Source organism: Panthera tigris, chromosome A1, assembly GCF_018350195.1.
Source record: "Panthera tigris isolate Pti1 chromosome A1, P.tigris_Pti1_mat1.1, whole genome shotgun sequence".
Lineage (NCBI taxonomy): Eukaryota > Metazoa > Chordata > Mammalia > Carnivora > Felidae > Panthera > Panthera tigris.
This window is the reverse complement of record NC_056660.1, coordinates 25,367,080-25,392,953: the sequence shown is the minus strand read 5'-3', so window position 1 is coordinate 25,392,953 and position 25,874 is coordinate 25,367,080. Positions and strand designations below refer to the sequence as shown.

General features: G+C 37.5%; 2 protein-coding genes across 6 annotated transcripts in view; one reads left to right on the top strand and one right to left on the bottom strand.

Moving 5' to 3' along the window:
- GTF2F2 (general transcription factor IIF subunit 2) overlaps positions 1–25,874 on the top strand; it is a 201,090-nt gene that overhangs the window by 105,049 nt on the left and 70,167 nt on the right. For all 5 annotated transcript variants that reach the window (XM_042974418.1, XM_042974472.1, XM_007085381.3 and 2 more), the window contains one exon: positions 25,526–25,607. In XM_042974418.1, coding sequence (XP_042830352.1) covers positions 25,526–25,607 — 82 coding nt within the window. The remainder of the gene's footprint in view (positions 1–25,525; positions 25,608–25,874) is intronic.
- On the bottom strand, positions 8,225–9,448 carry KCTD4 (potassium channel tetramerization domain containing 4). The gene has a single exon (XM_007085380.3). The coding sequence runs from the start codon at positions 9,213–9,215 to the stop codon at positions 8,436–8,438; it is 780 nt and encodes a 259-aa protein (XP_007085442.1). The 5' UTR covers positions 9,216–9,448; the 3' UTR covers positions 8,225–8,435.

Here is a 25,874-nt window from a genome sequence, read left to right as displayed (position 1 = left end):
AGCAAAGAAGATGCTTTTTGATCCTATGTATTTTTTTCAATTGTTTGATATTACTGGGAAACAGAAGAGAATTATGCTCTTTTCGGCCTACACCCTTACTCCTCCCCCACTCCCAAAGTGGACGGCAGGGGGTATAGTACAAACAGTTGACTATATGGGGTGCCTGCGTGGTTCAGTCGGTTGAGTGTCCGACTTTGGTTCAGGTCATGATCTCACAGTTTGTGAGTTTGAGCCCCGCGTTGGGCTCTGTGCTGACAGCTCAGAGCCTGGAGCCTGCTTCAGATTTTGTGTCTCCCTCTCTCTGCCCCTCCCCCACTCGCACTCTGTCTCTCAAAAGTGAATAAAAATTTTTAAAAAATTTGTTTTTAAAGTTGACTGTGTCTCAGAAATATGTAAAGTTGTTTGTTTACTTAAAAAACTTTTTTTTAACATTTAGTTATTTTTGAGAGAGAGCATGAGTGGGGGAGGGGCAGAGAGAGGGGAGACACAGATCCAAAGCGGGCTCCAGGCTCTGAGCTGTCAGCACAGAGCCCGATGCGGGGCTCGAACCCACAAACGGTGAGATCATGACCTGAGCTGAAGTCAGACACTCAACCGACTGAGCTACCCTGGTGTCCCTCTTTGTTTACTTTATATGAATGCTGTCTCCCCCCCCACCCCCCTCCGTTGTGTAAAGATATTCTACTTTTTCTTAGATGTTCCCTTAGAAGAATTTTTAGCAATCAGTTTGATGGTTATTCCCAGGGAGCTAGTTATTCTTCTGGATTATTTAATAATTATTCTGTACCTGAATAAGGAAAATCTCCTTGGCTCACAGAGGTTTCTTTCCTGGTTAGACATACTCTTTGACCTGTCAGTCACCCCTTTTCCTTAATGTGGTTGTGGTTCAACATGTCTCAGAAATGGATTCTCTGTCCTAGTTTTTTCTTACAGCAAACTTACCAGACTGGCTGGATTCCCTTTTGGTTAACCTCGACATCTTCCAGTATTTGAAGCCAAGTGTTAGCCTACTCAGATGAGTGGAGGTACTCACCATCTTACATTATCTTGCCCATTTTCAAGTCTCTCACTGAGTTCTCTGTGTCAGGTCTGAAAGTGGTATCGTGTAAGTGGTTAGGAGCTTGGCACTTGGAGGTTTCTTTGGAGCTGTGTACCTGCAGCAAGTTGCTTAACTCTGAGTCTTGTTTCCTCATTTGTAAAATGGGGATTGGACCCACATCCATCTGTTAGGATTAACAGACATCCCGAAATATCAATGATTTAAACACATTTTTCTTCTTTGTAAAGGAATTCTGAGATAAGAAGTCCAGGTCTAGTATGATGGTTCCATGGTCATTATCAACCATCTGCTATCATTAGTTCGTGGCTTCCATCCTCAGCATGATCCAGAATGACTTCTGCATTTATAGCCACCACGTCTGTATCCCAGGAAGCAAAATGGGGTCAATAGGGCAAGCCTAAAGGTTCACCTGACTTTGTAACCCTTTAGAAGACATTATCCACAAGGTTTTTTTTGCTTACGTTGCTTACGAGTTCTGCTTACATTCCATCGGTCAGAACTTTATAGCTTGTACACACCCAGCAGCAGCCACAGAACACTGGAAAATACAGCCTTTGTCTGGGGACAGTTGTCATCCTGAATCAGGACTTGATTACTAACAGAAAGAAAGAGTGGGTATTGGGGACATAAGCAGCAATCTTTGCATTATGTTTTAAAGGAGACAATGCACATAAGGTACTTAGAACTGTACCTTATACTTGGAATTTTATTTATTTGTGTGTTTATTCTTTACTTCGAATTTTAAATCCTCAACTGCTCTTCTACTGTCTTGAACCCCCAAAGACCAGTGTTTGATACATGCTCATTATTTAAAAGTTAAAAGGGATTAAAAGTAATTCTACTTTAAAATACTTTATTACATCCTTTAGTTAAATGCAAAGTCTCAGGGTGAGATTGGGAATGAGTTTACTTAATGCATAGCCTATGGTGTCACTAAATATGTCAGTGTTAACTGCCAAAATTATTTTTTTTAATTTTTTTAAATGTTTATTTATTATCGAGAGACAGAAAGAGACAGCATGATCAGGGGAGGGGCAGAGAGAGAGAGAGGGAGACACAGAATCTGAAGCAGGCTCTAGGCTCCGAGGTGTCAGCGCAGAACCCAACGCGGGGCTTGAACTCACAAACCATGAGCCAAAGTCAGACACTTAACCGACTGAGCCACCCACGCGCCCCTTAACTGCCAAAATTAAAAAAAAAAAAAAAATTTTTTTTTTAATGTTTATTTTTGTGAGAGAGAAAGAGAGAAAGCGTGAGAAAGGGACAGAGAGAGAGGGAGACACAGAATCCAAAGCAGGCCCCAGGCTCTGAGATGTCAGCACAGAGCCTGATGTGGGGCTTTAACTCATGGATTGCAACTGAAGTCATGACCTGAACATGACCTGAACTGAACATGACCTGAACTGAAGTTGGACGCTTAACCAACTGAGCTACCCAGGTGCCCCTTAACTGCCAAATTTTTATATCAAGCTTTGTTAGTTTTCTACAAACTCATTATCTTGTGAGTTTTACAACATAAAAAATTTTTGTTCTAAAATAGTAAGAGACACAGTACCCCATTTTCTTGCCTCTTATAAGTATAATCTGCCTTATATCCAAATAATTTAAATTTGATAAGGTAAAAAGAAGAGGGGAGGGAAATATAGCTGCCAAACAAAATGGCATTTTAATAAAGTCTGCTTCCAGTTTTCAAGGTAGCTGTATATTTACATACTGAATCCCAATGTGTTCTTTTTGGGCTGCGTTGTAACAAGTAAAGGTGTATGTATCATAAGTGCAAGTGCCTGTGGTTGTATAATTTGATTTTGTTGTTTTAGCGATTAATCACCTATGACTTTTAGATTCTTTTGTTTTGTGTTTCTCTCCAGTAATCACCCAACGTTTACTAATAATTTATTCCTGCACGTAGCTATATATAATAGTCTTTCCTTTTTCTTTCTACATGGGTTTCTTTAAAAATATATATGGATAGAAAAAATATGCAACAGTCAAAACAGATATGAGATCATGGGTATCTGCATTCATACTTATTTTTAATGTTTTTTTAAAAATGAATAACAATTCAGCAAATGATCTATCTGAAGTAAATGCTAAATAGTCTCATTTTTTGGTAAAACCTCATTAAGTCACAGAAGGTTATTAAATTTAAATAACCACTGAGATTAAAGTTAATATCGTTCAGTAATTCTTAAGAACCTTAAAAATTAGTTAATAAACATCTGTTATAACAAGACAAAATCAGTGGAGTGGAATTAAGAAGAAATCAGACTTGTTCAATTTTACACTAATGATGTAGAATATATGTCTAAACATCCTTGAAGATAGTAAGCAGAATTACTTTTTGAAAAGTTGAGACTGTCTTCAAAACGGAATTTTCCACAGTTAATGAGATCTTTAAAAAAAAAAGAAAAGAAAAGAAAAGAAACCAAACTACTAAATGTTGCTTTTAAATGTACCTAAATACTCTGGAATCTTGGGTTTGGAAAAACTCGTTGTGCTATCAGGTTGACTGTTATATTTTATGCTAGGGAACAGTTTTTTTAAAGACCTACAATTATTTCACTCTTTCATATCCAATTCAGTATTTTTTCTAAAATAATTAGTGATTAAAATTAAACTAGAGTTTCCACATTTTATATACAAAATCCTTAACATTGCACATTTTTTTTTGCATTGTTGGAAAATTTTAATTAAATGGAGGTCATTTATAGTAGCTTATGTGGTGCATATCAGTGATTTTTGTTTGATAGAAACTTTTACTCTTGTGCATTTTTTAAATATATATGGATGAGTGATTTATTATATAGTTGTCTGTATTTATTATTTTAAATGTTTACTTTGAGACACACACACACACACACACACACACACACACACACACACACACGGTAGTGCAGGGGAGGGGCAGAGAGAGAGGGGGAGAGAGAATCCCAAGCAGGCTCTGTGCTGTCCGTGCAGAGCCCTATGCAAGGCTCAAACTCACAAACCATGAGATCATGACCTGAGCTGAAACCAAGAGCTGAAACTCACAAACCATGAGATCATGACCTGAGCTGAAACTAACTGAGCCACCAGGCACCCCCTATTGTATATTTTGTTCAAGAAGTAGAAACATAGTCACCTTTTCATAAATTATTTTAGGTAAATTTAAAATTTCATCTTAGATATTTCCCTCTGCCTGGCACACCTCCCTTTATCACCACTCCCTTGGTGCTTGTTCACTGAAGCAAAATACTAGCTTAAGCAAAATATGATTAGGAAGATCAGTCTGCTACAGAAGTAGCCATATATATTTCAAAGCTAAATACAAATAATTTCTAAGTTGCATGCTCTTTGGGATAGTCCATACTACACTTCTGCTTTGTTAGCAAGGATAATTATGATTCAGATGCTCTAATTTTAACCTTGACTGACATCATTGTAGTTTAAGACATTTAACCAGAATTTATTAGATGGGGGTATCTCTGGGGTTGTGTTATCACATATATTACTGCTGACTGGTTTTATACTGCTGATGAAACAGCTGCAATGATTATTTGGTTCTCGTAGATTTTGTACATGAAGGTAGAATATAAAAGTCCCAAGAAACTCGTATGTATTTTTAAACTAATACCAATGAAAACTATGTTTGCCTGTAGCAATTTAAAGTATATTCTTGTATCTTAAAAGCATTCATCAAAGTATTAGGCATTGCATTTGTTAAAAGTTCTGCATTCTGTTTATGTCTAAGTTGAAAGCCTAATAATTGTAAACGTACATTTTTGTGCATGTTATTCATGGTTGTGTCATGAAGATATCTTTACACTGGATAAGATAATAACCAGTGCTTATTGAAAGTCTATAGTGGGTGAGGCCCTTTACATGTAATTTAATTTAAGCCTTATAAAGGGTCTATCAGCTAATCATTATCTCCATTTTGCTCTGAGGATATTGAAGTTCAGAGAAGTGAAGAATCTTGCTTACATTATGTAGGCAAGTTAGTGGAGGTTAATTGGATTTGAATCCAAGTCTGACTTCAGAGCTCATGTGCGCTATATTTTTTCTTCATAATATGTCAGTTCTGTGGACTGTACAGGTCATAAAAAGTTAATCTCCTTTTCCACAAACCTGATATGTGAAGATCCAGATTTGTCAATAGACAAATTTAGGCCATCCTTTATTGTTGTGAGATGATTCATCTCAAGTTCTTTAAATGACCCAACATGACATTAAAAATTTTATTTGCTTTCCCATTAGTTCAGTTTTTCACTCATTTTACAAGAACCTGCATTGTGAGATTTTTTATCAAGTGAGGCAAACCTGTATTTTGGTATTCTATGTTGAGCCCATACTTCAGGAATGCCTGTTGTATGCCAGGTTTTAAGTGTTAGAGATGTAAGTGGCCGGCAAAAGCACACACAGTTCCTGAGCTCTGAAGTTCATGTACCTGGCCGGTTTTGAATCCGGCCTTTGATTCAGGTTTTGAATCCTCTTTTACCTCTTAATAACTATATGATTGTGAAAGAAGGATAGTACCTTCCTCAACGTCATTGTGAGGATTAATTAAGATAATGCATGTTCATAGTGCAGTATCAGGCATGTAATAAAACAGTAAGGGTTATCTTTTATTATCTTTAAAATAGAATTGAACTGTAATTAATTTTCTTTAAAAAATAACAAGTTTCATTAGTATCATTACCTTCAGTCTGAGTTGGTAGTCATCTTTCATCATTTGAAAAGTCTCATTAAGTGTTTCATTTGCTCTGCACACAGCCATATACATTTTAGAAGTATAGTACACTATAAGCTGTGTTTTTATTTTTCATATTTTAAGGACAGTGCTAGAAGCATCGTGTGGGTTAATTCCAAATATGGGACTATCTATGTTTGGCTTGCGGCAAGTATAGTAACCTATTTTTTTTTATTACCTGTCTTCTGAAAAAGAAGATAAAGCGTCACTTTGTTACTTACTCTGTGGAGCAGTGAGAAAAACAAGAATTTTTTTGTGAAAAATTTGAGGAAGAAATTCTTCATTGACTGCAAACAAAAATATGATATCACCCTGACTTATGATTGGCATTTTGTATGATTTCTTGAGTTTTTTTTTAATGGGAGGCATTTCTAAATATTTTAAGAAATGGTGAAATTGAAAATGATACTACAACACATTATTTATGCACTTGATGTATAAACCCAAGTGCAACTGGCTGAATTTAAAAAGCTACACTTCTAAAAAGTTACACAAGAATAATCAATCTGGTCAAATATCCTTCCAGATTATTAAATTGTTTTACAATATTATGGTTTATCAAAAGTTTGAGGATGAGTTAAATGCATCCAGATACAATTTTTTTAGAGACATTTATCAAAATGATTAATAGATTTCTTTAAGTACTGGTTTCCATCAGTAATGATTTGTTGTAACAGTTAAATTCTCTTTTTGTGAATTAATGCAAAAACTTATAATACTTCTAAGGAGATTTGTTCAGTGATATCTCCTGTAATAAGATATGTCAAGGCTATATTCATTATCTGTAATGAAATCTTGTTAGAGAAAATCTTGCTTTGACATTAAATCACTATCATTTTTTTCATTACCAAAGTCCAAATGCCAAGGAAAAGTCAACTCATAAGCTGGAGACGCATGTAAACAGTTCAATTATAGTAACAGCTAAAATAGATTTTACTGTATTTTTCTGTTTTCATAGTTCCTTTAACTGTTAATTAAGCCATGTTAAAGTATGTAAGAGATAATTTGATGTTTTATTAGAAACATCTTTTTTCTTGTTATATATAAAAGAAGATTGTGTGGTTGATATGGAGTTTTGAGGTTTTTTTTTTTTTATGTGCATTTTTTAAAGGACTTTTTTGTATGATAGATTTTAAAGTATTTCCCTTAATATGTACAGCCAACTTTTGCATTACCTTTGATTTTATAGCTGGAAATCAGAGTTCTAAGAATGAATTAGCTTTGCTGCTAATTCCAAGTTTTTATGTTTAAGCAAACTTTTGGCATTTATGTTAATTTATGTAACCTCAGTCAAGATTTTCAGAAACTTTAGTTGAATTTTATTAAAATTAAGATTTAGTTACCTGTTTTAATGGTTAAATTTGTTTAATAATGGTTAAATTTTAAAGGAGCAAATTTAAGATCTAATTTGTTCTTAGAAGCCAAAGGAAATGAGAGGCATATTAATGATTTAGCTGTTCTTTGGGAGGAAAAATGCACTCTAACTTAGCACTTAGAGCTAAGTTTCTGCATTATCTCATTGAGACAGCCTTATATGAAACTTAATTAAAAAAAATAACTTCAGCATGAGGTTAAAGAAATTAACACAATTCAGTGAATCTGAGATTTAGCATCAAAATAGGTACTGAAATGAATAAAGTTCTTTCATAAGAATAATGTCTAGTGATGCTCATTTAATATTTTTGAGCTTGAAGAATGAATAGACAGGGTGGTTCTGAAAATGAACTCCTGTATTATTTTGATACCACATATTCTGTTGAGGCTAAGTTATGCAGGTTGTGTTGGAACCCAGCCTGCAAAGAAATGAATTTGCTGATTTTTGTCACTTGGAAGACCAGCCAGGGTTACTGTAGCCTGCCAGTTGACTACATCAATAGGTAATGTTGTGTGAAATCATCAAGTGGTACACTTTGTTTTGAAAGTGACACATATAACTTTTTATTATAATTATTAATACAAACAAAGAAGCTAATAATGCTTTTATTTGTTTTTTTATTGTCATCAAGCAGTTTTCTAGGAATGTTCAGCAATATGTCAATTCAGCTATAATTCTAGTATAAAATACAGGAACTATGAATAAGCTTTTAGTGCCTGCCGTTAAAATTAAGTCAGTAGCTTTAATACCTTCTTACAGTTACATTTGGTTTCACTGTAGCTCTGTTTTAGTACATCTGCACATCTCTTTTTCTCTCAATGTTTAATTTTACCAGTTCAGTTTCTTTGTAGATTGGTAGAAAGGATTTTAAATCTTACAGCCCCTTAAAATATTGTATTACCATTTACTTAAATGAATGATAGATAATGTACATGCTTGTTCATTGTGCAAGTACAAGTACCAAAGACATTCTGATTGAAAGACAGTTTACGGAGAAATAAACAAATAGCAAAAGCATTCAGTCTTTATTTATAATATATAGAACATCACTGTTTTCATTTTAAGTATAAGAGTCTGATCAGCAGGAACACCCTTGAGAAGGACATCTTTAGCGATAGAATTTACATACCGTTAGCTCACAGTAATTGATTAGCAGCAGGGCTCTGAGTACAGAGCTGACTGGGCACACGTTATTTGGGATGCCTTTGATGCCGTGGTTTTCCGAAGCTTGCTGGCTGCATGCTTGTTGCCTTTGTTCGTGATACAGGTAATTACTTGATAAAATGAAGTGCATCGCTGTGAACAATTGACCCTTTGGAACAATCCAGGCTGGTCAGCAGTCTAAAGCCACACTTTAAAGCCATCATTATAGCTTCAAACTTAAGAGTTTCCAGGGTACAGACAAAGGTGTTGTCTTCCTTTAGTACAAGTCGAGTGCCATTTTCAGATTTTATGAAGTATTTAAATTGAATGATGTTTGATGATATTGAAAACTCCTCTGGAAATCCATCCAGCCTGCTTTTGGACACCAGAACAATGCGAGATTTTATTTTTGATATGAAATCAGGAGCATTACAGAAAATTCTCAGTCCTTGTGAGCGATCATGGTTATCTGTTATTTCCAAGAAAGTAGTCTCTCTGGGTGTTAGCTGTTCTTTTTCCCACCTGGCTTTCACTTCCTCTGCCAGTCCCTTGAGCTGAAAGAATTCTGCTTCTTGTGCAAGAAGTTGATTTTCTCGAAAGCCTTCGGGCAGTAGAAGTTCTCCATTTCGTAGGAAGTTCAGGACATGCCTGAAGAGGAGTCCATCCCTGTCTATGAAATAATGCCCATCAGCATCAAACGGGCAGAGGATTTTTCCATTTACTATACCTTCAAGGAAAGTGTCTGGGTACTTGGTCAGTGTTTGTTTTTGAGTAATGTATAAATATCCACCAACGTTGAGGGTCATCAGTGTGGATTTGCAGTTCTTTCCTTGGTCAGCGTCTTCCAAGCTGTTGTGTTTCCCTTCATACTCCTTTTCTTTTTCTCTTCTGTTTATTTTACGCTCCATTTTTGAAAATGCTATTTCAGCCTGTTCTTCTTGGCTCTGAGATTTTTAAAAAAGAAACACTACCCCACAAGCACGCCTTTATTCAGCCCCAGCCTGGTGATGGAATGGAAATGCTGGCAGCGCCGCCTGCTCTGTCAGCTCGGTTTTGCAGTAGGTGGCGCATCAGCTATGCGTGCGGGAGATTTCTGGAGTAAGAAGACAGGGGAAAAAAAGATAATTTGCATTTAACTGTATCAGGGAAGGAATTTGTTGTTTAAGATTTTCATGTGTGTTCTTTGAAGTAATAAAAGTTCCTCAAGTTACTCAGTAAATTGAATTTCCTCTTAGCAGTTAAGCAGTTACAAATATTTAATTCTCCAGCTAAGTTGAGTATGTTTCTGTTTCTAAATGTCTTTTAAGTTATTGCTCACACAGGCAAGCTTAATATTGAATAATATTTTTAGTTTTTGAAAAATAATGCATATTGGATCTGTGTCATTTTTTAAAGCAAATCATAAACAGGAAACCAAAAGAGAAGGGAAGGAGGTGTATAGAATCTTTTCTCCTGTAAAACACACGTTTCACAGTGGTGAAGTCATTTTTAAAGACCCAAATGAGAACATTTAAACCTGTTGTTTATGACATGGCACTTGAATTTAGTTTGATTTGCACGTGATTGTGATTTAGAGATCTTTAGCATGAGAGAAGAAATTTTCTTAATGCTCTTAATGCTTAACGAAAGGTTCTATTATTTTATTTTATTTGGGTTTATTTGTTTGTTTTACCCTAAGGTAAAGCGTCAAACGTACAGGCTTTCAGTAGTCGTTTGCCTATCTTTTTGGTTAAGATTTCCTATGAAAAATTCATAAGCTTGTTTTATCTCAAACCCGCTCCATGTGGAACAAAGACTTGGGCTGCTGTAGAAAATACTAGAACACTGTGTGTGTGTGCATGTTCACATACCCACGTGCACGTGTTTCGGAAGATAAAAGATTCAGAATACCTGCTATAAAATAGTGCCATGGTAAATTTCACTGTTTTTTTAATGGTCCCCCCCCTCCCCCCCCTAGTGTACACAAAAGGCAAAAGGGCCAAAGACAACTTTTTATTTTATTTTTTGGTAACTTGGGAACTGGAACAGTGTTGAGTCTGGTGTCCCCTCCACCCCCACCCCTTTTTTCTTCTTCCCCTCTAACTTGCCTTCCAAGGCATTTTAGAGATCTGAGCTTTCATTTCTAGAGTTTAAAGGCCCAGGGGTAAGAAATGTGAACATTGTCCCCAGTACACTATTACTTGACTGGTCTATCTGCTAAATTATTCTGAGGAGCACATTATTCTCAGAATTAAATTAGATTTAGATTTAATATTGAATTGATTTATATTTCTATTACATTAAAGGCATTTTTTAATTATTCAACTGTATGTTGGCGGAAACATTGGAGCAGAGTCTTCTAAAAATGCTTACCTTGTATTTTCTCTAAGCAATGTTAGATTTTCTTCAGATATAAAAAATTATATCTTTAATTATAGCAGATAACATGTATTAATACTTAGATTATCAAAAGTCCATTGAAATTAAACTAGAAATCTAATGCATAACATTTTTAGAGCTGAGTTTTTGCTTAGAGACCATAAAATTCAACCTCCTCATTTTACCAAAAATAAAATTACATTCTGGGGAATTTTTTTAAATGTTTGTTTATTTTTGAGAGAGAGAGAGAGAGAGAGAGAGAAAGAGAGAACGAGTGGGGGAGGGGCAGATAGAGAGGGAGACAGTTTAAAGAGGCTGTAGGCTGTGAGCTGTCAGCACAGTGCCCAACGCAGGGCTCGAACCCACGAACCACGATCTCATGACCTGAGCCAAAGTTGGACGCTTAACCGACTGAGCCACCCACGCGCCCCTAGGGAGCTTTTAACAGTGTTTTACCTAGAACTTTACAGCTTGTTAATAAGCCAACACTTGAACTAAAGCTTCCTCTTAGTCCTGTATCATTTAAGAAGAGTTTACTCTTATATTCTAACAATTTCATGTGTGTGTTGATTTTGTTGTTTTAGAATCAAGTCTTGTCTATGGATCTGACTTTTTAAGAAATATAGAGGTGCCTGGGTGGCTGAGTCAGTTAAGCATCTGGTCATGATCTTTCGGTCCGGGGTTTGAGCCCCTCATTGGGCTCTATGCTGAGAGCTTAGAACCCGGAGCCTGCTTCACCTTCTGTGTCTCCCTTTCTGTCTGTCCCTCCCCCACTTGTGCTTGCTCACTGGCTCTCGCTTGCTCGTTCTCTCTCAAACATTAAAAAAATTTTTTAAATATATTTAATAGATTTTTTTAGCACAACTTTGGAAATGTATTCATGGGATTCATATGTTTGTAGTCACTGTATGCTAGTAGCACCATGTAATAAGCAGAATCCGCAAAGACGTGATAATTTCGTTGCTGGGTCTGGTCCTCTTTAAATGAACTTTATGGGACATCAGAAGCAGCAGAACAGAACTGTAGTGTAGTGATGGAACCTGGGTTTTGTATGATTAAATGGAGTGACGTAGGAGATGATCACGTAATCCTAGGCCTTCTTCCCTACAGCCTGTTTGGCCCATTTGTAGATGCCTTCATGGGGAAATGACGCCCGTGCTGCTAGAAGGTGGGCTTCCTCAGGATGGGAAGGTGAGGCGGGGCTGCCTCTTCAGCCAGCGCACCGGGCCCTGTTACACTTGCCAACTCACTTCTGTTTCTGCTGCCTGGGTTTTAAGACTATTTGTGTTCTTTGTTTCTGCTGGCTTGCCTTGACAGACTCTGAACCCACCCCAATATGTGCCTCTGACCCTCGGTCGCTTTTTTTTCACTCTTGACTTCACACCAGCGTTCTTGGCTTCTGCACACCTGCTGTGCATGATTTGCTTGCCACCCGTGGCCTGGCAACAATAGTGTGACGGAAGCTTTGTCTTAGTGCCTGACTAGAAGTTGATATGAATCCATAGCACTTTTCTTTTGTGTCCTGCTGCCCCCAACTTGCAGTCTTGAAAAAGAAAAATGGCTCCCGGTAGGCCTCACTTTATCCCCATTACACCACATTATCCCCTTTAAAGTAACATGATTGCATTTTGCAGACGTTGCAGGGGGTTGTAGATCATTGCTGCCTGTTGTGGCACACCTGCCCCTTACGAGACAGCCAGGTTGTTTTCTTCTTTCTGTTCTATTCTAAGTTTGTATTTGCCTGCTTGGGTGGGTGGAGGGTGGGGAAAGCTTGTCCTGGATAGTGTCAGTCAGGTCCACACAACCCTAAAACTATAAAAGTGGTGCTTCGTATGCCAAGAAAAATATGGTGTGATTCTGTTTCTCCACCTCACTGCAGATATAAACTGCAGTTCAACAATTTCAGCAAAAAGCTTAACCCACATGTCAAAGATTAGCTTACTTAGATCCACTTGATCACTAGATTTGAGGATTTCATCTCCTTTGCAGACAGAATGATTTTTTTAAGGTAGGGGCCCTGTTTTCTACTCATTACCCTAGACCTTTATTAGAGTTAGATCACCTCTGTCTTAGACATCTGTACTCACACATATAAAAGAGCCCTTTAGCCAACTTTTAGGATTTAATTTTTTTTTTAACATTTATTTATTTTTGAGACAGAGAGAGACAGAGCACGAATGGGGGAGGGTCAGAGAGAGGGAGACACAGAATCTGAAACAGGCTCCAGGCTCTGAGCTGTCAGCACAGAGCCCGACGCGGGGCTCAAACTCATGAACCGCGAGATCGTGACCTGAGCTGAAGTCGGCCGCTTAACCTACTGAGCCACCCAGGCGCCCCAACTTTTAGGATTTAGACAGTGCCATGTTAGGTTCTTGGTATAGGTATATCCATTAGTTAGGCCCAGTGCCTAATCAAATTCTAGCAAAACCTCCCACTAATATGATGATGCTAATCTTCCAGTATTTGCATTAGGCAGAACTTCTTCCAGGCCAGTGGGAGGAGTTCCCATCTTATCTACTAGTTCCTGAGGGAAAATGAGGTCATTGTCGTCGCCATGATTGACACGGGATGTCATCATAATATATGCTTGCTCTATTTATGTGCCATGGAAGGAAGTAGAACCTCACCAAGAAGGTATCTCTTTTGGTTGGAAGATACAAGATTTGATAATTCCCCCAAACTGACCATATCACTCTGTGAAATTCAAACACTCCTTTTCAAGGAAAAAGGTTGGTTTTAGGAGCTGCCTTTAAAATAAGAAAGAACACTGCTTCTGTCTCCACCTATACCAGATCTTTTTGGTTGTTTTTACCTCCATGTTTTCTGCCTGTCTTTACAAAAACAAAACAAAAAATAAAACAAAGATGAGTTCCCATTACCTTAGAAAGAAGGTAAAAGCAACTGTCGATTTTTACTTGAATCTGGCACTCTGTCTTAGCTCCGGACTTGCCACATTTTTTCAAGCTTCTTGATCTGTTTTCCTCACTTGAATTTGATGCCCACCTACCTGACTCCATAATGATAGCTTTATCTGTTCATTTTCTCAAATCTGGCTAACCCTTGGCCATCTTACTTTTATGTCCTCTGATGTCTCTGCTTTGAACCGTGTCTTTTGCAAGCTAAGTTTTCTCTCTCTTTTTTAAGTTTAATTATTTATTTTTGAGAGAGAGAAAGAGAGAGGGTGCATGTGAACAGGGGTGGGGCAGAGAGAAAGGGAGTAAGAGAATCCCAAGCAGGCTCTGCACTGTCAGCATGGAGCACAATGTGGGGCTCGAATTCACAAACTGTGAGATTATGACCTGGGCCGAAATCAATCGGGTGTTTAACTGACTGAGCCACCCAGGTGCCCCAAGTTTCTCTTTTTTAATGTGTGGTTTATCTCTTCTTTGTAGCCTCCTGTTAATAGCATTTAATGTGAGAAGCATTCGTTTTGATATTCAGCTGTGACTAATTTACTCTAGCCTCTGTGTTTAAAAATAGGGGTGCTGTGTGGTTCAGTCAGTTAAGCATCTGACTCTTGATTTCAGCTCAGGTCGTGATCTCAGGGTGGTGATATTGAGCCCTGCATGGGGCTCCATCCTAAGCGTGGAACCTGCTTGGGATTCTTTCCCTCTTTCTCTGCCCCTCCCCAGCTCTCTTGGGTGTATGCTTGCTCTCTCAAAAAAAATAAAAATAAATTACACAATGTAACGTATTAATATAAGAATCAAGTATTTTTCCATGTTAATCTAATTATGTTTGAATGTCAAACCTTTAGTTTTGACGTATAAAATTGATCTGCATTAAATGTTGTCTGGTACTGGGATTGTACTAACACAAATACTGCCCCAGCTACCTTATGCTGCTGATTGGCCACAGTATCTAACCAACTATGTAGAATGCTTGAGTCCTAGGACTCACTGGATATATCCTCTGGCAGGAAGGTGATGTGGATGGGTACTTCCAGTCAGGTGAATGTGTTTGAGAATGTTTTGCAGTGTTGAACTGAGTCTTCAGAGAAGCCCAGGAATCTTTGCTATATTGGCAAACTTAAGGCTTATTTGAGGAGTGTAGAAAAGAATAAAGCACTGTGTATTAAAAGGAGCACAAATAAAAGTGACAGATTAAATGAGAACTTCAAGCAAAATTCCATTCCACATTCTTTGCTTTTCATTAATTATACAGTTGACTATGAAAACAATTTACAGATCATATTAATTCATATTTTAAATATACTTTGGGAGATGAGTGCTTCAGGGAAAGCAGTGTTTTATAATTCTGTGAGAAGTCATTTATGTTTTTTAAAATGAATTTTCTCTTTTTTGAATTGTAGCCTATGCATTATTATTCACTGGAAAATTCTATTGTAACCAGATGAGCAAAGCACTTTCATGAGCCATCAAATGAACATTGAAATTATATTATTATATAGAACTCATTTTTATAGTGCTATTTGGCAAAATGGAATTTTGCCTTCTCTTTGGGAAGAAGATATTTTTAAAATGTTAATAACCATTATGTACAATCTCAAAATGAGGGACATGACTTTGAAAACTTGTAAAGGTAATATTATTATGAAATCAGTGATGAAAAAAATCTTTGCTCTTAAGTACTGTCCCCCACCACTGGTCCTTCTGTCATCCTCTTTTCTTTAGATCCTCTTGTGTCCTTCCTTAGTGGTGACATGGTGTGGAGGAAAGAGAAGGGAGCCTGAACAGCAGGACAGGATATATGATGGTTCATAGGAGCAAATGCTGTTTCTTAGTATATTGATTGTAAATTAGGGACGGAGGACTCTTTCATGTTGCACATTTTTCACATTAAACAGTTCTGAAGTCAGGGTATGTCTTAAAATCATGGTAGTGTTTTGTCTTAGTGGCTTATAAGATGATGTATGTTATAGTTGATGCTGTCTCAGATTTGATGAAATATTTGAGCAGTTCTGTGAGCTGCTACCTTCATACCACCAGAAAATAAAATTAACAGATATAGGGAGAGGAAGAAAGGGAGCCTGGGGTGAGGAGCCATATTCAGCAGTTTTAAGCTCTGGCTACTGCATATTAGAATGATCTATTGAAGTTATAAAGATACCACCATCTCTTGCCCCCATAAGCCACTTAGAGTAGAATTTCTGGCTTTGGGCCCAGTAGTTTTTGTTGTTTTTGTTGTTGTTTTTTTAATTAAAAAAAATTTTTTTGTTTATTTTTGACAGAGAGGGAGAGACAGAACATGAGTGGGGAGGGGCAAGGGAGAGAGGGAGATACAGAAACCCAAGCAGGCTCCAGGCTCTGAGCTGTCAGCACAGAGCCCAACGCAGGGCTTGAACTCACAGAGTGCGAGATCATGACCTGAGCCAAAGTCGGACGCTTAACTGACTGAGCCACCCAGGTGCCCCTGGGCCCAGTAGTTTTTAAAAAGCTCCCCAGGTGATTATTCTAATGATCAAGCAGAATTGAAAAACCACCATATGAAGGTAATTCATGAGTTCAGGAAAGGGAACTTATCTCAGAGGAGTTCTTAATGATGGGGACATAACTTCTGCCCTGTAGTTGTGGAGATAACTTTGTTAAATTATCTTGAAAACCATAAAGAACTAGTGTATGGCATCCACTGCTGTTACCAATTAAACATGGTGAAGAGAACAGGAGGTACTGAAGATGAAGTTAATGAAATACTTGAATCCTATTGACTTGATTTGAAAATAGGTGCCGTCGGATTGTCTATAAGTATTTCATTAATATTGTATCCCTCAACCCTGCTGCAGTCTTTCTATGTGCAGTGGTCTGTATTTTTCTTCCTTGGTATCACTCATCCTATCAAGCACCGTGTTTGGCACTATTTAATAATACTATAGCATTGTAGTGAAAGTCTGTTCTCTAGGAGACTTAATCTTTCCTGGAAGGATTTGTTTTTTGTTTTAATTCATTTAATTACCTTTGCTATTTTTTTTAATGTTTATTTATTTATTTATTAGTGTTTATTTTTGAGAGAGAGAGAGAGAGAGACAGAGTGCCAGCAGGGGAGGGGCCGAGAGAGAGGGAGACACAGAATCTGAAGCAGGCTCCAGGCTCCAAGCTGTCAGCACGGAGCCCGATGCAGGGCTTGAACTCACAAACCATGAGATCATGACCTGAGCCAAAGTCGGATGCTTAACCAGCTGAGCGACCCAGGTGCCCTGCTTTTCCTATTGTTTTTAAGTCATTTCTAATTTCAAGTGCAGCAGCCAAAGCTGGATTGCACCCTTTGATGAAGGTCTAACTAAAACAAACGATTATATTATTAGGATTTTCCTGCCTTATTTCATTTATTGTTAAACATAGCATTACTTTATGTTTTTTATAAAGCTGTGTTTTATTTCTGGGTTTTATCCAGCCTCTTATTCTTGAAAGCAGCTTTGAGGTTAGAAATTATGTCTGTTTACAAGTCAAAACATCATGCCCACATCTGTATTCAAGAGGTTTTTATATTGGCTAATTACATATATGATGTAACAAGCATAAAAGAGACTGTAGTCTGAAGTATAGGAGGAATAATAACTTGTGGACTTCATTTGTAAACATTAAAACATACAAATATTTGTTTTTAAAAAGCTCATTCACTAAGTTACTTCTTTGATCTAAAGTCTGTTATGGCTTTTGTCGACTGATAGAACAATCCAGATTCCTTTGTGCCTTTAGGCCTCCATCTTTGATTTTGTACTTTAGCTAGCTACTTTTCTTTGTACTCCTGGGCAACCATTCTTGTCATTCACAGATGCTTTTTGATCATCATTACAGTGTCCTTTTTTTTTTCTTTAAAGTTTATTTATTTTGAGAGATAGTGTGGGAGAGGGGCAGAGAGTCGGGGGGAGAGAGAGAGAGAAAATACCAAGCTGACGTGAGGCTCGGACTCACGAACTGTGAGATCATGACCTGAGCCAAAATCTAGAGGCAGATGCTTAACCAACTGAGCCACCCAGGTGCCCCTCAATTTCCCTTTTATAGGAATGTATATACAGCCTTCTTTCTCACAGTCCATAGGTGAACAGTTGAAGAGCAGTGCTATGCGTCAGGAGGTTGAGATGTTTTCTAAATCTTTGGTCTAGTCCTCAAAATCTTGTTTCAGTATTTGTTTAAAATTGGGAATTTCCAGTGCATTAGGTGTATTTCTAATTTGAATATTATATGAAAACATATTACATAAATAGACAACTTTGGGGAATATTTATATTACTGCTCCTTTGTTACTTTTGAGGTAAATAATCAAATGCTAACTCTGTAGGTTTACTGAAATCTGAACATGATCTTTCATTCCTAAAATTTTTGAAGGTTAGAGATCAGAACATCCGTTGCCAAATTTGAATAGAATAAGGATCACTTTCTTAATAATATAGAGATTGCAAGTTTGTGTAACTGGTTTGTTAAGATACCAAGTAGTTTATATTGATTTGCCTTACCCTGTGAACCACAGGCAAAAAACTTCCATGAAAAGATTTTAAATGAGAAGAATGGAAATTAATAGGAATATTAAAAATGGTTTACCTTTTAAATTCACCAGCTCTGTGAAAATATTTTTTCTTCAGTCCTCTTCTGATGATAGACACAGATGTGATATAAATAAGAATCAGGAAAATAGCTTCAGAAGTCACAGGAACAGTTCAAAATCTTGGTTCTGGCTCACTTACCTGTGTTTTAACTGGAATTGGAAGTGCTCTTAAAGGCCTCCACACTGAAGTGGATCTGGAGTGGCTTTGTGGAAATGAATGCCTATAACTTCCTGATGCCTAGCATCTTCCTAATATAGCTGGTATCATTAATTACATGCCAATGCTAATAAGCACCCTCCCTGCTTATTACTGTAACTTGTTTAAACTAGGTATGCCCTTAACTTGTAAAAAGTGCCTGTCGGTTTTCTTGAGTTCTTTAACATAGAGTCTATCTCAATTGAGATAAAGAGCTGGAAGGTCTTGGTTAGAGCTGAAATTTCTCAACATTTTGTTGTTGTTTCAAGAAACAGTTTCTAATTTCTCCTCAAAGAAAATTTGATTATATCTAGGTCTTATTAGAAAGTTATCAGCGCAGGGGTGCCTGGGTGGCTCACTCGGTTATGCGTCTGACTTTGGCTCAGGTCATGATGTCGCGATTTGTTTTGTGGGTTCGAACCCTGTGTCAGGCTCTGTGCTGACAGCTCTGAGCCTGGGGCTTGCTTCAGATTGTATCTCCCTCTCTCTCTGACCCTTCCCATGCTCGAGCTCTCTCTTTCACTCTCTCTCTAAAAAGAAGGAAGGAAGGAAGGAAGGAAGGAAGGAAGGAAGGAAGGAAGGAAGGAAGGAAGGAAGGAAGGAAGGAGAAAGAAAGAAAGAAAGAAAGAAAGAAAGAAAGAAAGAAAGAAAGAAAGAAAGAGTGAATCAGCCCACACAAAAGAAACACTAATGGAGTAATAAAACATCCCCAGTTGGAAGTGAAGGCCAGTTGTTGTTTTTTTTTTCTTTCTTTGTTTATTAAGTGAAAGAGAATTGGAACTAGATCTCAGAGATCCCCGTCACTTCATTATGTACATGCTGAGGCCCAGAGATGTGAAGTAGTCTTGCCAAAGTGACATCACTATTTACTGACAGAATCAGAACTGGAACTCTTCAGTTCTTCTTTATGGCATATGTTTTATATATTTACCCTGTAAGTTTTTCTTAATTTTTTCTTATTTATTTATTCATTTATTTTAATTCTTATTTTTGAGAGAGAGAGAGAGACAGAGCGTGAGCAGGGGAGGAGCAGGGAGAGATGGAGACACAGATCCAAAGCAGGCTCCAGTTCTGAGCTGTCAGCACAGAGCCCGACGCGGGACTTGAACTTGTGAACCGCAAGATCATGACCTGAACTGAAGTCGGATGCTTAACCGACTGAGCCTTCCAGGCACCTCTTTCTCAATTTTTTTCTGAAACTAGGTGGTAGGATATAGATAAATAAAACTATTATCAAAGTTGTGTGTTCATATTCTTTAAGATTCTTTTGGTTACAAGTAACAGAAACCAGGAAGTAAATGGATCTTGCAAAAAAGGACGGGGGATAGGTGATGAGGAGAAAATATAGGAAGGATTCTGGAATATTATCCAGAATCCAATTCTGGTGTGGGTCCCTTGGTTTGAAATTCAGAGAGAGAGAAAAACACACACAGGGAGAAAGAGAAAGAGGAAGGAGATGAAAGCCATTGTTCACTCTATTCCTACCACCTTCAGTGTCTTTCTGCCTTACCTCCTGTCTAAATTCCACCTGTTTTTCAAGATCTAACATAAACAGGGTGCCTGGGTGGCTCAGTCGGTTAAGCGTCCGACTTGAGCTCAGGTCATGATCTCACAGTTCATGAGTTCGAGCCCCATGTCAGGCTCTGTGCTGACAGATTGAGGCCTGTAGTCTGTTTTGGATTCTGTGTCTCCCTCCCCCCCACCCTCCCTCCCTCCCTCTCTCTCTCTCTCTCTCTCTCTCTCTCTCTCTGCCCTTTCCCTGCTTGGGCTCTGTCTCTTTCTCTCTAAAAAATAAACAAACATTAAAAAAAAAATCCAACATAAACATCGTTTTCTCTATCAAACCTTTTCTTGAACCTCAGCTAGGCATAATCTCTTTGTGTGTTTTAGTCTCTGTATTCTGTGTGTATCTGTCTTATCACTGTTAAAAAAATTCTGCATTGTGCAGTAGAGTCCCATAGCCCATAGGGAAGGACCGGTAGTCTGTCAGGTAAATTCAAAGGTAGGGAATCATAATGTGCATTCCTAGTGCCTTAAACATTTTACCTTAAGGGTTAAAATGTACATTTAGCTACCAGTGTACATGTAGGACAAGGCCTTTGATTACAGTATAGTATGCTGATTGAGCATCTGCTCTCTGTTTCTTGGGAAAATTCAACTCGTAATCTAGTTTAGATTTACAATTTTGGCTTCTTAGAAAAGAGCAAGAACTTAGACACTGAAACAGTAGGAATGCAGAATCCTTCTAGACTTGCATGTTTCTCTTCTAGTCTCCTGTTCATTTCTCCAGTGTCTACTTTGACAGTAGTTTTTTTAGCAACTTACTTTTATACCATGCCTTGCCAAGGCACTAAACCTGGTTTTCATAGAAACATCTCCTTCCCCCATACTCATAATTAATAGGATTATATAATATATAATCAAATTGCATAATTACTAACAGTAACACTAGCATAAACAACTACTAATATAGTTAGAACAGAAGTGTGTGGGAGTACCAGAGATGAACCTAACTGCCCACTATGGGCAAGCTATGGGCATCTGTCACTGTATTTAAAAGAGGGGACTTGAGAGCCTTGGTAATCTAGAAGTGGGTTAAGTGGAGGTCTATTAAAAGTGATTCTGGTGTTGGGGTGCCTGAGTGGCTCATTTAGTTGAGTGTGCAACTCTTGGTTTTGGCTCAGGTCATGATCTCATGGTTTGTGGGTTCAAGCCCTGTGTCAGGCTTTGTGGAGCCTGCTTGGGATAAGTGATTCTGGTGTATTCAAAATGATTATATACCTGTCTTAGATTCCCACTAGACCAGCAACTCTCAAAATGTGACCTGGAAACTTTTGGGTAGAGGGATTCCTGAAACCTTTTCAAGGGACCTATGAAATCAAAACAATTATTCATAATAATACCAAGGCTTTTTGTCTTTTTCAATTCTGATTTTCTAAACATTTCTTAGTTTAATTTCTAATATCAATAGCAATAGATAAAACCCACATCAAAGCTCTTGGGGGGGGGGGTCCTCAGTACATTTTAAAAAATATATGCCACAGAATCATTTGAATGGCTGCACTAGACTCTACTCCTTGAGGACAGGAGTCATGTTTTATTTATTTTTGTTATTCCTGATGCATTGCAAGTATTTATGGTCTTTTAAATTGGGCCAACAAAGTGGTTTTGTTTTGTATTTTTTTAGAAAGGGAGAGGGAGAGTGCGCTGAGCTGTGTGGAGGGGCAGAGGGAGAGAGAATCCCAAGCAGGCTCCCTGCCCAATCTCTCAAAGTCGCAAGCCGTGAGATCATGATCTGAAGAAACAAAATCAAGAGTCAGTCACTTAACTAACTGAACCACCCCTCACCCCCAACAAAGTGGTTTTAAGTAATGAATGAAAATGGTCTGTAATAAACAACAGTGGTGTGCAAGTAGGTGCTTTCAAATGCCTTTAAAATATAATGCAATATTTAAAGCATGGTTAGTGAAAAGAATATGAAAACATTTTCCTATGAGGCTTTAAAATGTGTGTGAAGGCTTTAAATCCTGCTTAGGAGGCTTTCTCATAAGTAATTGGCTTTTTAAAATTTATTTAAGAAGAGAAGGGGAATGAGCTAACAGAGATGTGGGGTTATTTAAGAGCAGCCAATCAGTGGGAAAATTCATTGCTGATGATTAAGACTTTTCTTTCATTTGAGAATCATTGGAAAGCTATTTTAGGTTTGAAAAGGGGATATGATGGACAGGAAATTATGGTTTGGGGAAGTGAATTTTGTTGCTTTATGAGAATGACCTTGATTGAAGAATAGTGATGAGAGTAGTGGCCAAGGTGAAATGGGCAGGTGCTTTGGATGCTTCTTACCCTTTCAGGTATTATATGGAGAACACTGACAGCAGAATCCTTTAAAAATTAAATTCACCCTGTCTACGTGGTGTAGATACTGCTAGACACGTGGGGAACATTAACAGATGGTATTAACAGGTAGCTCCTTTAGTATTCAACATTAATAGACACATGGATATAAAAGTAAATTATTTTCAGGAGTCATGTGGTATTCTAAATTTGTTTTTTAAAAAGGATTGATTTATGTTTCAATAGAGGACTTTCTCATGCACTTAAGATACTTTATACATAGGAATTTCCCAAATCTTGTTCTTGTTATGACAGTAATTGTTCTAGATAGACTATTCATCTTCAGTGGAGAGGCAAACTCAAACATAAGATTTGGGAAATTCAGATTTTTAATCTCAATCTTACTAAACTGATTAACAAGAAGAAATTATTTCTAGACAGCTAAATTTCATATAAAATATTTATGGCTTTATTTCCTTTCTGACATATTTTGATGTAAGGTAGGCATGCTTCTCATCATTGCTTTTTACAGACATCTGTTAGTCTGTACTTGAGATTTGTTGTGTATCTCACACGCATTGAGGGACTCTTCAACTACTGAATTACGCATGTGTTCACAGGTTAGGGACTACAGTAAGGAGTCTTCTGGAGTTTGGAGACACAATCAAGAAAAGTCACCATAAAGAAGATTTTCTAATATAAATCATGTGGGTGTGGTACTATCTGCACCCTACATTTTGGTCAGTTTTTCTGCCCCCCACCCCACCCCCCAGTGAACTGTGTGTCTCTTGAAAAGAATACCATATCTTTTGTTGTGTTTTTTTCACATTTTAAATTATTTTTTAAATTAAATTTTATTTTTTTAAATTTATATCCAATTTAGCATAGAGTGCAACAATGATTTCAGGGGTAGATTCCTTAATTCCCCTTATCCATTTAGCTCATCCCTCCCCCCCCCCCCCACACACACAACCCCTCTAGTAACCCTCTGTTTGTTCTCCATATTTATGAGTCTGTTATGTTTGTCCCCCTCCCTTTTTTTTTAAATATTGTTTTTGTTGCCCTTCCCTTGTGTTCATCTGTTCTGTGTCTTAAAGTCCTCATATGAGTGAAGTCATATGATACTTGTCTTTCTCTTGAGTAATTTCGCTTAGCATAATACCCTCTAGTTCCATCCACGTAGTTGCAAATGGCAAGATTTCATTCTTTTTTTTGATTGCCAAGTAATACTCCATTGTATATATATATATATACACCACATTTTCTTTATCCATTCATCTATCGATGGACATTTGAGCTCTTTCCAACTTTGGCTATTGTTGATAGTGCTGCTATAAACATTGGGGTACACGTGCCCCTTCGAAACAGCATACCTGTATCCCTTGGATAAATACCTAGTAGTGCAATTGCTGGGTTGTAGGGTAGTTCTGTTTTTAATTGAGGAACCTCCATACTGTTTTCCAGAGTGGCTGCACCAGTTTGCATTCCCGCCAGCAGTGCAAAAGAGATCCTCTTTCTCTGCATCCTTGCCAACATCTGTTGTTGCCTGAGTTGTTAATATTAGCCATTCTGACTGGTGTGAGGTGGTATCTCATTGTGGTTTTGATTTGTATTTCCCTGGTGATGAGTGAGTGATGGTGAGCATTTTTTCATGTGTTGGTTGGCCATCTGGATGTCTTTGGGAAAATGTGCCCATTTCTTTTGCCCATTTCTTCACTGGATTATTTTTTGGGTGTTGAGTTTGATAAGTTTTTTATAGACTTTGGATACTAACCCTTTATCTGATGTGTCATTTGCAAATATCTTCTCCCATTCTGTCGGTTGCCTTTAGTTTTGCTGATTGTTTCCTTCACTCTGCAGAATCTTTTTATCTTGATGTGGTCCCAGTAGTTCATTTTTGCTTTTGTTTCCCTTGCCTCTGGAGACTCGTTGAGTAAGAAGTTCCTGCAGCCAAGATCAAAGAGGTTTTTGCCTGCTTTCTTCTCCAGGATTTTGATGGCTTCCTGTTTTACATTTAGGTCTTTCATCCATTTTGAGTTTATTTTTGTGTGTGGTATAAGAAAGTGGTCCAGGTTCATTCTTCTGCATGTCGCTGTCCAATTTTCCCAGCACCACTTGCTAAAGAGACTGTCTTAATTCCATTGGATAGTCTTTCCTGCTTTGTCAAAGATTAGTTGGCCATACGTTTGTGGGTCCATTTCTGGGTTCTCTATTCTGTTCCATTGATCTGAGTGTCTGTTTTTGTGCCAGAAAATAGTACTGTATCTTAATCATCTTTGATTCCAAATGCCTAGATGGTGCCCTTTACCTAGTAGGCACTTAGTTCATATTAGTGGAATGCATGAAGTCATTCACCCTGACGAGATGAATCATAAATACATTGCTGATGAGCCAAAGGATTTCCTGAATTTCTTCTCAAAACCCGGGTGAATTTGCATGGAAATAAGACTGAACCATAACTTCCTAACCATAGACATAAATCTTTTCAGACCATAGGAAAGCTAGTGCCATCATGGGACAGTCATATATGTGCTATCAAATAAAATAACGTCTGTAAAGTGACTTTACAGCAATGTTTGGTGCCTGGTAGTCATGTTGTAAGTGCTAACTTTTGTTTACTTTTTCAGTTTCTCTCAAATTTTGTGTCAGGGTCACCATAAGAATTCTTACTAATGGTAGGAAAAATTGCCCTTTTGTTTGAACAGATGTCCATAGCAGTTAAAGCTCTTATTTGGACACACCCAACTTAATAATTCTGCTTGAAAATAGAAGTCAGAGCAACTGGCAGGCAGAACTGGTACACAGCATAGCCTAGACAATGATCTGTTCAATTTCACAGTATTCTAGTCATAGTGTATTCTAGAATTTTATTTGCCTACATGTATGTGTGAGTGTGCACACCCACACATGCAAATATGTATTATCTTTGATTTTAGTGGTTTAGACTAGCTGAGTTTTTAGAAGTTACTTCTCTGCCAAAGATGAGATAGCCTCCACACCCTTCAGATTTTTTAAATTTGATTTTATGCCCTTACATTTAAGCCACCCTCTCTAGAAAAAATAAATAGAAGTTGTTATTGGCAAGTGGCTGCAGCAGCCCAGTAAACCTGACAAGCTCAGTTTTTCACTAGCCAAGAGTAAGGTTTTTCTCTATTCTGACTAATGATGGTACTATAAACTTACCAGTATTCCTTTTGTTTCATTGATTTTTATTATTATATTTGATGCTGATCATTATTACTGTGGTTAGGATGTCAAAGTAAAATCTTAAAAATAATCCGTGTAATCTCTGAATACATTTGTTAATTTTTTTTCTTTCCATTCAAGATAAACTTTCATTGGAAGGAATAGTCGTACAAAGAGCTGAATGTCGACCTGCTGCCAGTGAAAACTACATGAGATTAAAGAGGTTGGTGTTTTTTAACTTTAAAATAATACCTGATATTTCCTCTTGGGGATTGAAATACATAGATTACTTATTGGCTGCATGAAGACTATAGTTATGTTAAAAGTGTTTTCTTCAAAGGCTGTTTGGTTTTAAACCTAAGAACAAACTTCTAGTTACAAAATAAGTCCTGGGGATATAGTGTACAGCTTGGTGACTATAGTTAGTATTACTATTTTGCATATTTGAAAATTGCTAAGAGAATAGATCTTAAAAGTTCTCATCACAAGA

Coding starts and splice junctions, on each gene's coding strand:
- KCTD4 (XM_007085380.3), bottom strand. CDS start 9,215: ATGGAGCGTAAAATAAACAGAAGAGAAAAAGAAAAGGAGTATGAAGGG.